The sequence below is a fragment of the Microtus pennsylvanicus genome, chromosome 1 (assembly GCF_037038515.1).
Source record: "Microtus pennsylvanicus isolate mMicPen1 chromosome 1, mMicPen1.hap1, whole genome shotgun sequence".
NCBI lineage: Eukaryota > Metazoa > Chordata > Mammalia > Rodentia > Cricetidae > Microtus > Microtus pennsylvanicus.
In genome coordinates, this window is record NC_134579.1 from 216817635 (window position 1) to 216830463 (window position 12829).

Here is a 12829-nt window from a genome sequence, read left to right on the forward strand (position 1 = left end):
AGTTTGCGGGTGTCATTCATTGTGGTAGGAAAGCCCGAACAAAGTGGGAACAGGAGGCGCAGGGTCATATTGCACACACAGCCAGGAAGCAGAGGGATAAATGCTGCTGCTCAGCTGACTTTCAGTCAGGGATCCAGCTCCTGAGATACCCACATTCGGGTGGGTGTTTGTCCTGCTAATATTACATAAAAATACTTCTGAGAGACACACTAAGAGACATGTTTTCCAAATGATTTGAAATCCATTGCATTGACAATGAATATTAGCGATCATACTTGGTCAATTATTTTTAACTAGACAGATGGGTAGAACTGATGTGGGATTCCCTCGGTATGCTGTGAATATGTTTTAGTGCCATTGGTAAATAAAGAAGCTGCTTTTGGCCAATGGCTTAATGGAGTAGAGCCAGGCGGAAAATTCGAACAGAGATGGAGAGAGAGAGAGTAGACAGAGTCAAAGAGATGCCATGTAGCCAGCGAAGGAGACAGACACCAGCCAAAACCTTACTGGTAAACCATGAGCCTCGAGGTAAAATATAAAATAGGAATGGGTTAATTTAAGATGTAAGAGTTGTTACTTAACAAAATGTCTGAGCTAATAGGCCAAGTAGTGTTTTAATTAATATAGTTTTTGTATGATTATTTTGGGTATGGGTGGCCAGGAAATGAACAAGCAGCCTTGGTCTGCATGTGACATCTATGTCTAAGAGCATACTGCAGGCTTTACAGTCTTGTCCCACACCTGAATCTGGGTCTTCAATAGCAGCAACCAGGCCCTTCCTCTAGAAGGCTATCTTGGGAGTTCCCTGTGTAAGGTAATACCCTTGTGGCTTTTGCCTCTACCCCTATCTTTGGGCAGTGGAACAGGGGAGGCAAAAACAGAGTTTCCATTCTTCTGTCATCTCCAAAGAGAGGCTCATGAATTTTGTGAATGTGACCATAAAAAGAACACTAAGGTAAGACACAGCATGTGGCCCTTGTCGCTCACTCAGCTGCCCATGCACACCCCTGCAAACACGGTGGAGAAGTACCCCAACTTGAGCCTCAAAGGTGAGCTCTAAAGCAGGCTGCAAAGTGAGTCTGGGAAAAAGGAAAATGGAGACTGGACTGGAGGGATCTTTTAAGGACAGAGGATAAGAGAAATTATACATTTGAACACTCAGAAAGCACGCTAACCCCAAGTCACTCAGAAATCATACTGCCTCTATCAATAATCTCGACCTTGAGTCAAAGCAATAAAGCATGACCCAAGCTTCCTTGGACCTCTTGTCTCCACCTAGATCTTGAGACTTTTTGCCTCAGTCACCCTGTCCCTCCTAGACATGGCTGGAAGCTCAGGAACCTTTGGGACTGGGGGACAGAGAGGGTTAGGAGACCCTCTGCTTTTCTAGCCCTAGGAGCTTTCTTGAGAGAAAGGACAGGGGTCTGTTGTCACCAGAGCAAGGATGTGACTTTTAAAATCCCCAAACCACATCTACAAGGTAAAAGGATGCAACATGTCACTGTCAGACTCCTCCTGTTGTGGAGCACGTGGCTTCTAGCGCTTTCCTTCCCCTTGCATCTGTTGCGCCTGGGCTGCAGTTCTCATATCCCGAGGCACTAGTGTGTAATCACTGAGGAGTGAGACCGGCTGGAGCATCACATCCAGCCATGTAGCTCCTCCAGAGATCCTGTGTGTGCTTGGGAGCTGGCACAAGTCCACAGGCTTGGGGCCAGAACAAACTGTGGGTGTTGTTGGCTATGGTCCTTGAACAATCCCCACAGCCAGCTGAGCATTCACACAGAGAAACAGGCTCAGTAGGACCCGCCTGTGCTACTCCACAGAGAGTGGCAGGTGTTCAGCGGAGATGCGCCCAATCAGTGCTCTTCCAGGAAAGGCACCTGGTCAAGGTGCCTTCAAGAAAAACCCACAACAGAAGGAAGAGGGATACCATTTATCAGAAGGTTTTATCCTAGGGAGTGTGTTAGCTACTCTTGCTCCCGTATTTGTGATAAAACACCAGGATAAAACACAAAGCCATTCAAAGAAAAGGGCTGGAGTTCACAGCTCCAGAGGGGCAAAAAGAGTCCATCATGGCAGCATGGTGTCCAGAGCAGAAGGCTGAGACCTTGAGGCACAAGCACAGAGCAGAGAGAGCTAACCAGAAAAGGCATGAGTCTTTAAATCCCCAAAGTCCACCTCCAGTGACAAACTTCCTCCAATAAGACCACACCTCCTGAACTTCTCCAAACAGCACCATCAGTAGGGGGACCTAATGTTCAAATACATGAGCCTATGGGAGAATGTTCTCATTCAAACCACGACACAGGGTCTCTTCCTAGGGACTTCACAGAGTCCATATCACTATACTGTCACTCCCAAACTCCCTCCATCACCCCTGAAAAGACACCCAGGAGAGTGGGTGTTGGCCAATAAGGGTTTCTCCCACTGAGTAGATTCGTCAACAGCAAATATCCTTTGAGGGTCTGCATGGGAAGAATGGGAGAGGCAGAACTAGACAGGTTGGCAGACACACCCTTCTCTTTTAGTATTTTGGCCTACATGAAGTCAATCTGAAGTCATGAGTGACTCCACTATCAGACACTGAACACGGCCACGATAGCGACCCTGGCGTTCCCTTTTCTCTCCAAGCTAGTCCTCTTCTCCCTCGTTGCTCATGTCTTCCACTCATCTTGGCGACTGAGAAGCCAACCCCACTTTAACACAGAGCGTGTTGACTTCTCATGTGATACGCATACCATAGTGCAGGCAGGCTTGCTTCTCCAGTGAGCATTTGTACCACCAGAATCCACCATGCCTTGCTCCCAGCAGACACGGAGTAGCCAGCGGTGAACAGGATGATCTGGTAAAGGCAAAGGCTGTGGGGAACCTGTGGGCCAGTTTGACTCTAAGGTCTCTACTTTGACATTATAGCAGCTAGCCCTCATTACAGTTGTGAACAACCGGCCAGATTATTAATCTCACTAAGCACCTGGGTCAATGTGCCCAGGGTGGTCCTCTCACCATAGGCAACCATGGAGCCCTGGTCACCATTCAAGATCCATGCCACTGTTCCCCATAGCTATCCAGGTGGTACCCAATATTGGGGATAGGTCTCAGAAATCCATAGGACAACCCTTTTAAGACAAGATCATTTGAAGCAGAGATCCCGGTTTTGATTTTTGGAGTGTCCTCCTGTTATCTTAGCTTCATTTCCAGTGGCTGTGACAAAAGGCTCTGACAAAGTTGGCTTAAGGGACAAAGGGTTTCTTTTATCTTACAGCATCAGGCTGGTGTCATGAGGGAAAGTCAAGGAGACGGAACTCTAGGGAGTTGGTTCTATCACATCTATAATCAGGGACAAAGAGTAAAAGGCTGTGTGCATGTCAGTCCTCAGCTGGCATTCTGCACGCACACAGCCCAGGACAACCCAGGGAAGAGGACCGCCCAGATTCAGGGTAAGCCTTCCTAGCTCAATTAATTCAGTTAAGAACATCTCTCAGCCAGGCAAAGCAGCACACACCTTTAAACCCAGCACTCTGAGGCAGAGGCAAAGTGAGTTTGAGGCCAACCTAGTCAACACAGGGGTTCCAGGCCAACCAGGGCTATATATTAAGACCTGTCTCAAGAGAAAAGATGAAAAGACGGAAGGAAACAGGGAGCAAGGGAGGGAAGAAAGGAAGGAAGGGGGACAGGAAGAATTCTGGCAAACGTGCCCTCAGGCCAACCCCATCAGGACAATTCCCCCTCTATGAGACTGTCTTTCCAGATGATTCCCGATTATATCAGTGGACAGTTAAAACTGCCCACCACACCCTACAGTCAATTTTGGTCCTGAAAGCTGAGTATATCTTAAAAAACACGTCCTGAGCAAAAAGGGCAAATTATATAGACTGTTAAAATGAATGTTTTATAGACTGTTAAAATACATGCCAGAATTATGGAGCATCAAATATAAGTGACAGTAAGGAAGTAGACATTAGACATTAGTTAAAAATTACACACACACACACACACACACAGAGGGGGGGGGGGAGATTTAATCCCAGACCTAAACTGTGACACCTTACTGTTGGTCCCTAGCAAAGGGGAAGGAGAAGAGATTGTCAAGAATCCATGCAAGCTTGCTGGTGCCCAGCTCCCTTTCTCCATCTTATCCAGTTCAGGATTCCCTGCTCAGGGAGTGGTCCTGCCCACAATTAAGAGGGGGATCTTGCCTCAGTTAACTTAAGATAATGCCTCACAGATATTCTCAGAGGCTGCTCTGACTCTAGACAGTCTTCACAGGGTTGCCCAGAAACCTGCTTCCAATAGCTCAATTTACAGCTAACACTATTGGGCAGAGCTCAGGTCTGTGGAGAGGAAAACAATAAGTCTGAAAGGCAGCATTCAGTCACCAGGAAAAATGTCCTCAACCAGGCAGCAGAAACCATCCAGTGATGTCTCCATGGTGGGCATGGGAGGACCTTCACGGCATCTCCTTTTCTTGTCCACTAAGCAAGCTCCTTTGTTTTGGCTTCCTAGATGTCTTAGCATTAGGCAGTGTCCCATACAGTACACTGGTCCCTAGAAATGGAACTAGAATCGGGCTAAATACAGTTAGTAGTCTAAATAGTTCCTAGAGTAGGACTAAATCCTGTCGGTCACAATTCATGTTCTGATGAATTCATAACTTCCTAAATTCCAGGTCCTAATTCTGTAAAGCTACGGATTAGGAACTGAACCAAAACAAAGACCAAAGAACCCAAAGAGCTAGAATCAAAGACAAGGCCATTTCTCTTCCCCCTGCCATCCCAATTTGTTAACACTCCTTAGCCACATTACTAATATTTTTTCCATTAAAAATTCAAAGACCCAGATGTGGCTCAGTCACCAGAGTGCTTACTTAGCACACAGGAAGCCCAGGTTCCATCCTCCGCATTGCGTGAACAGTGTGATGGTGTGCACCTGTAATCCCAGCACCCAGGTGATGGAAGCAGGGTGTTGTGGGCTATTATTTTAACTGGGTAACAATGTGCTACATTTGTTTATGTTGTGGGATATCACTTTAACTATGTAAAGACTGCTGCATTTGTTTAACGATCTAAAGATGTGTTGTTTGTTTAGGCTGCATTTGTTAACAATGTAAAGATGGGTTGCTTTGCCTGCCTAAGGCATCCGATTGGTCTAATAAAAAGCTGAACAGCCAATAAGGCAGTAGAGGGATAGGCTGGTCTGGCGGGCAAAGAGAGTAAGTAGGAGGAGGAATCTAGGCTCCAGAGGGCATCCCCCTCCTTTCTGTTCTTTCCTTGGAATCACCTGACACCAGGCTCTCCCAGTGTGGTTGCTCTCTGAGCTGCCAAGGGTTCTCAGGTGTCTGCATCTCACACCTGTGCCGTTTATCCCACAGCAGACCCCTTGCATTCCTGCATGCTTCGACTTCTCATTTGCATACTTCCCCAACTCCTAAGTCCTCTGAGGACTGCAGGGTCTTGCTCCTTTCCACACCCATGATCCTGTGGTCCCCATTCCCTGCTTGCTCACTTTGTAAGGCTTGGCCACCCCACCTCCTCTGAACTGAACCGTCTTGCCATTGGCTCTCATCTGTGCTCAGGCTGCTCTCCCACATCTGCCCAGGGCTGTGCTCAGGCTCCACTCAGCCAGAGAGCTGGGACCATTCTTGCCTGTAGCTCTCCTGGCTGCTAAACCTTTTATGAACTTGACTTTCTTCAGGACGCTGCTCAGTCTCCAAAATACAGCACGTGTTCTGTCCCTTGGTGTCCCATGCCCCAGGTGGAGAGCAATGTGGGAGGCAAGAATTGTCTCTTGCTTCCTGTTAGGAACAATCCATATAGGGAAGGTGCTAAAATAGTATTTACAAGAGAAGGGGGCAGTGGGGCACACTCAGCTAAGCAGAGACCTTTGTGGTCATGTGCAAAAGGCTTGGTTTTCATAGACACATGCAAAGGAGAGCTAAGAGGGCAGGGGCGGTTCCAGATCACACACATGCTTTGGAAGCTTGCACTGTGTAGCTGTCACTATGGCCTCTACACTGAAGCATTCCCTCCTGGCAATGGAATCAGAGACTTTTAAAAGAACCACGTGATGCACTTCCTGGAAGCCTTAAGCAGTGGGACAGAGAAGACCCTCTGGCTGAGCTGCCTGCCAGTTAGGCAGGCTCAAGCGATGCCATTGTTTTGAGTGGTAAACTTATGCTGGAGAGGGCTTTTCATTGGTGTAGCTGTGCTTGAGTCGCCCTGGCTTCTGTTAAGTCACTTCAATAACTTATTGCTTCACCCAGCTAGACTCGGGCGGGATCAAGTCTCTGTTCAGTCTCCAGTGCCCTCTCAGGAGTGAGTACACTTGAGTTCCCATCCCTTATACGCAAAAGAGGGTCCCTTGTCCTCTACCTTAGAACAGAAAGAGATATCCATGCTGCATTTGGGGAACTTACTTTTCAGGTTCTGATAGCCTTATTTTATGAAAAGATTAAATTAATTACAAGCATTTTTGTCAGTATTTGATTCAGCAATAAAGCCATCAGATGTATTTTGTTGGTGGTGGTGGTGGTGAGCGAGGATGACCTCCACTGTTGGGCTAAATTATTGATTTGATGGCTGTATTTGTCAAGAAGGTACCTGTTCCGACTTCAGACAATAAGTTATTCAAAGTGCTTCAGAAATCTGGGTGAGAGCGGCCTATTCCCGGCCCCTTTGTATTACCACACCATCACAAAGTCCCTCCAAGCTGTGGGGAATTTTCCTGGGCACATTGCTCATGAGGTCCCAGCTCTTCAGGACAGAGAACACAGGGCAGGGACGGCAGTGTGTCCAAGGAGTTGGTTGTAATAACGGGCTCACTCATACCTGTTGCGTTGCAGGAGTCCGTGGCACCTTCTGTGGAGTCATTGCTCATCTGCCCCCGCGTGTCTGTGCGGTTCCGCAGTGCCAGGAGAGCGGGGCCTTTGCTCCCACCTTTAAATGTGAACGGGAGGCAGCCTGCTGGAAAGAACAAGGTGAGGCATTAGTGCCAAGTATGGCTAAACCTGTCCTGCCTTGAGTAGGATCTCCCTGGGAATCTCGTGTCTTATAGGTTGGGATAGTGTGATGGGGGTTTCCAACACCTTCCACATCACTACACATCATGGGATTCAAGATGAACCCAAACACATGTCTATAGAATGTGAGTGCACACACAAACCCAGCCTGAAACCATTGGCACAAATCGTTAGACCAGAAAGACCTTTTGGGGAAAGTATCTGGCTTGATCCCTTCAGATGGCCTCTGCAAAATTAACTACTGAAGGGATTTTGCAAGGGGTACCTCACTGGGGACATTTTTCCTTGAAAACTGTAGTTCAGTTGTTTCATCCTGAGCCTCCCCTGGGATACAGTCTGCAGGTCTGGGATGCAGCCTGGAGGTCTGGGATGCAGCCTACAGGGGGTGGGAAGAGGGGAGCTGTGCCTCTCAGTCAGGTGGGTTGATAAGATGAAGGGGAGAAAGGTAGGAGAGGGGAGCTTGTGTTACACTGTGCTGAGCTGATCTATGAATGATAGCCCAGGTATAGACCATGCTCTCATCAAACCAGCAGATCTCAAATACATGGTGCCTGGTGTCACATGTCTGTAATTGACCATGAGACTCCGCAGCACTGCAGAGAGACACACAGTTCAAAGTCATGGGTCTTTAGCAACCTCGTCTCCCCAACCCACAGAGAACTTTAGAAATGTTTAACATTTGAAAGAAACACCCAAATCTTGTCCTCTCCCTGTGCTCATGTCTAACTCAGGCAGTACAGAGGATCCCCTAGGGCTTGCCGTGGGAGTCCACTCCCACGGAAGGGGTCTGTTAGTCCGGGAACCACAGTGTAGCAGGCCAGTAGAGCTGTCTGTGTTACTGGGAAAAGGCACAGATGAAGGGCAACAGCGAAGAGGTATGGGATAGAAATGGTTGATGGCAGAGAAGATGGCTGGAGAAAACTCAAAAGCTTGAAGAAAGTTGAATCTGATCCCCACTTGGGGCAGAAGGACTGGCCCCAGGTGGTGTGCTAGGGAATGACCAAATGGTGGCCATGGGCCTCTGGAATCTCTGAATACAGAAGGACAGGAGAAAACTGAAAAGCCACATGACAACTAGTGAGATATACTCTATGTCCTGTCTAAAGCCCTGGTGGATAATATCCGGGATTGAAGTATGTTCCATAGCATCAAAAGATACGGTAAGAGTGTTTGAAATTCAGTTGGCATGTCAACTGCCCGTCAGAGAGAGTACATGGATAAATATGACTGTACACTGCACCCAGGACTGTCATTGACATGAGGTCTTGAGCAGTTTGCAGTAACTACCCAACCAGCACTGGAGTGTGGTAGCTTTCTCCCTAACCAGCACTGATGACTCTGACTCTCTAGACCAATCACAACACACATGTGCCTCAACCATGAAACTAGTCTATGGGCTGGACAATTCTGGTTTCCTATTGCATGCCACCCCGATCTGCTTGGAATCTACAGAACGGGGTGCCATGAATTTCCCATCTTCCCTGTGTGGGGAAGAGCAAAAATCACAGGTTCACCATTTTTGTACCTCCAGGCTTCCAGCCTGTGTATCTGGTCTGTGAATGCATTTCAAAGTCCACAGCACCTTATGAATGCATGGATCTAAAAGACCAAAGCCAAAGCTTTGTTCTGAAATAAGAGGAGTAAGTCAAGGTCAAAAATCAGTCGTGAAAGATTTGGATAACCAAAACTGATAACTGCTTGAGTCATGTAGCATGATTCAAGGTGCTCAGGGAAGCCAGGAGATAACTCTGAGGACCCAACACTGTTGCCCGGGTACAAGGGGAGTCTTCTTAGGATAATAGCACAGAGTGTGGCTTGGGACTATGCTGTTCTATCATCAGAGAGGAAGAAACAGCATCTCAATTGCAGAAGGTACAACCATGGATTCATTCCTCAATGGTACAGGAATTTCCCTGTGACCAACTAGGCTGGAGGTGGCCATGCATATTCTACAGATGTGTGGCAGCTTCTTGTGACTCAGTCCCAAACCAGGGACACACATGCACACACATGCACGCAGACTCATACACACACACACACACACACACACACACACACACACACGGGTGTGAACACAGAGGCTGAGACCATGGAGCTCAAACATTTAGGGCATCAACCCATCCCCCTGCTCACAGCCTGGTGAGTAGAATGGATAGAGGTGGACCTTTCTCCTTGGTTTACAAGAGTAGACACTGTGTAAACCAGAGCTCTGGGGTTGACAGCAGGAAGCAGTGCCCTTGGCGAGAGCCCAGGACCGTATTGCTGATGTTTGGGGTAGCATAGTGGCTCTGCTGCAAATGGTACCATGGGCACTCTATTGGACTGTGACCATAGGTAAACAGACCAGAAGGGACAAATGGGACAAGGCACCCTTTGGGGGCCAAGGGGTGCTGTGGGACAATGGCTTGACCCTGTAAAGATTTGTTTCTTGCACTCGTTTAATAAAATGCTGACTGGCCAGTAGCCAGGCAGGAAGTATAGGCAGGTAACAAGGCAGGAAGTAGAGGTAGGGCAATGAGAACAGGAGAATTCTGGGAAGAGGAAAGATTCAGTCTGTAGTTGTCACCCAGACGTAGAGGACACAGATGAAAATGCCTAGCTGATGAAAGGTATCAAGCCACATGACTAACACAGACAAGAATTATGGGTTAATATGTAAGAATTAATTAATAAGAAGCCTGAGCTAATAGGCCATCTAATTTATGATTAATATAGACCTCTGTGTGTTTCTTTGGGACTGAATGGCTGCGGGACCAGGCAGGACAGAAACCTCTTAGTCAACAAAGGGAGATGGAAGCTAGTGAGGTTCCTGAGAACTCTATGTCCACACAGGGCTGTGCCCTCATTTATACTCAATAGCCTACGGGGCCTTCAGATTGACGGGTACAGATGTAGCTGCAACAAGCCACTGTGTTTTTCTACAAATAAAAATTAGGATTTCAACATCTTTCATAGTAAAATGAAAACATCCATCCATTGATGAAATACTGCCCAGGTGCCCAGAATCCAGCCAAGGGGAGTTGTGTGTGTGTGTGTGTGTGTGTGTGTGTTCGATTAAATACCATCTACATTTGAGCCAAGGCTGGGTTTAGACATTTCCTCTTGAAATGCTTGTTCAGCAGATTCCAGGATTGCCAAGTTTGGAAGAAGACAGTATTCCTCCAGAGCAGACAGAACCTGTTGACAAATGATTCTAAGCGAACGAAGGGAAGAGGTAAGGAGAGGTGGAAAGAGGCACACACGGACACATATGTACGCACACACAGGGGCACACCCACCCACATGCATCCACACACGTGTGCACACATACATAAAATCTACGCATTCTCTGAGTCCCTCTTGGTGTGTCACTCTCTTCTACAGCAGGGAGGATTTTCTTCCTGGGCACTTCCATAAAGAATGTGGCCCCACCCTCACCTTCTGGCAGAGTCTCCTCCAGGTGGAACTACACAAGAGATTGCTTTGAGTGGCTCCCTGCCCTAATTCTGTCTGCCAAGAGTAGTCTCTCTTCTCTTCTTCCCTCCACCATGATGGGAGTTCAAGTTCACAGTTCAAGGCCCTGGAAGCCCCTCTGAGTCTGCCATCATGACAATAATCAGGAACAATTGTGCTCTCAAAGAAGAACCTCCACGAGGTCCAGAGCCCCCAAGTGAGCTCTGATACCGACCTATGCAGTCTATGCAGTGTCTGGGCTGAAGTCTGGGCTCCAGCTAAGACTGCAGCAGATGAACCCAGAAGAGACTAATGCCCTTTGAACCATTCACTGAGAGTGGGAGTCCTTCCTGACACCCAGGAATGGCACAGGCATGGTAGAACAGAATCCTTGGGAGATGAGCCAGTTTGAAACAGACTCCGGATAGATGGCACTGAGTTCAGCCCACAGGAGCATGGACTGGAAGATTTGTCCTTTGCACTTCTGCTAAAGAGGAGATGAAAATGGATGCCTTCAAGACAAAGAGGAAGGGGGATTCCGGTGTTGTTTGACATGTCTGATGGACTAAAATAGCTCTGGGCCAAAATATTTTTAATGACTATTCTTGATTTATTATTATTATTATTATTGTTGTTGTTGTTGTTGTTGTCTTCTGAGTGACTGAGTTATTCTCCTTTATACTCACTCTTTCAAGATCCCCCAGCCCCTGCTGTAACAGTCAGCACTTCCCTTTGAAGGAAGAGTTCCATCCCATTTTCTGGACAGACCCTGTTTTGTTGGTTGATTCAGCCAGTGATGGGAATGGTCTTTCTGCCCTTGGCTATTGTGAAAGATCTGTTTTTACTTTATGTGTATAAGTGCTTTGCCTGCATGTATGTATGTATCATGTGTGTGTGGTGGCTGTAGAAGCCAGAACAGGGTATCAGGTATCCTGAAACTGGAGTTACAAGTGACTATGAGCTACTATTGGGTTCTGGGAACCGAACCTGGGTCTTACAAAAACAGCAAGTTCTCCTAACTGATGAGTCATCTCTCCAACCTGCCACAAAACTCCATAAAGTGAAGACAACCAAAACAGACACCTAGAGCCCTGAGTTCAATTCCCAGCAACCACATGGTAACTCACAGCCATCTGGATCTGATGCCCTCTCCTGGACTACAGGTATGCAGAGCACTCTTACATAAAATATAAATAAATAAAGATTTTAAGAAAGACACCTGTGTGTGCATTTATTTGCACACATGTTACCTTCCTTCACCAAGCACAATGACCTCAGACTAAACACTCTACTTTTTGTAAGGCAAAATAACCGAAAGGTCTGTTGATTTTCTAAATCTTTTATGTATTTTTTCAAGATTTTATAAATCTTTTATGAATTTTGCACCCAGAAACTTCATTTGAGCTGTTCTGTTTAAGTAATGAAATTTCCATCCATTAAAAATCAATAAGAATGTGACACAGAGTATCCTGGGCTTTGGGGAGGGTCTATGTCTCTGGCCTCTCTTCTGCAGCCCAGCTACACAGCTACTTATTCAAGTGGCCACGGGGACCTTGGAGGACTGAGGAGGAGAGAAAAGCGGTAGAACTTGGACCTAGAGTAACACACATAAAGTGATGATGCCGGTGAGGGGTTGCATCTCCTTCCGGGGCTGGACAGGCTGGGAGAGCCTTCCTCCCTAGGTGGGGTGCACAGCCTGGGAGAGCCTTCCTCCCTAGGTGGGGTGCACAGCCTGGGAGAGCCTTCCTCCCTAGGTGGGGTGCACAGCCTGGGAGAGCCTTCCTCCCTAGGTGGGGTGTACAGGTTGGGAGAGCCTTCCTCCCTAGGTGGGGTGCACAGCCTGGGAGAGCCTTCCTCCCTAGGTGGGGTGTACAGGTTGGGAGAGCCTTCCTCCCTAGGTGCAGGCAGATCCGCATTTCCTTTGTGTACTGCGGCACACTCTGCAAAAAGCAGTGAGTTGTGTGCTCCTCTTGAAGGCTCATAAGCCTATGCCCAGGGAAGGGCTTGATGGGACTGGCTCACACGGGGAAGTAGTAACCACAGGAATTCCCACTGTGTCCTTAGCCTTCAGGGTGGCTAGACATGAGTGGCTGGGCACGTCAGTCAAACTAAGGAATACACATCCCATGATCCTATCCTAGGAAGAAGGAACATGGCAGACATGGCTTGTCCTCCCACCACCAGCTCCTCAGGTGTCATCGGTTCACTCTGCCTGCTGCGTTGCACCAGAGTTTGGGGGCAAGACAATTCAAATGACACCTCCTGTATAGACAAGAGTCCCCCACAGAGTAATGACAGGAAGACCAGGGGTTTAGAAAAAACACACAGCCAGGGACTAGGCAATACCCCTTGCCCATCCCTGGAAAGTACCCAGGGTCCAAG

General features: G+C 47.7%; 1 protein-coding gene across 5 annotated transcripts in view; it reads right to left on the bottom strand.

Moving 5' to 3' along the window:
* The window catches only part of Pde10a (phosphodiesterase 10A), a 440519-nt gene that overhangs the window by 235952 nt on the left and 191738 nt on the right, over nt 1-12829 (bottom strand). For 4 of the 5 annotated variants that reach the window (XM_075950945.1, XM_075950955.1, XM_075950971.1 and 1 more), the window contains exon 2: nt 6825-6959. In XM_075950945.1, the coding sequence (XP_075807060.1) occupies nt 6825-6959 (135 nt within the window). The remainder of the gene's footprint in view (nt 1-6824; nt 6960-12829) is intronic. The other variant, XM_075950962.1, reaches the window with a different exon arrangement.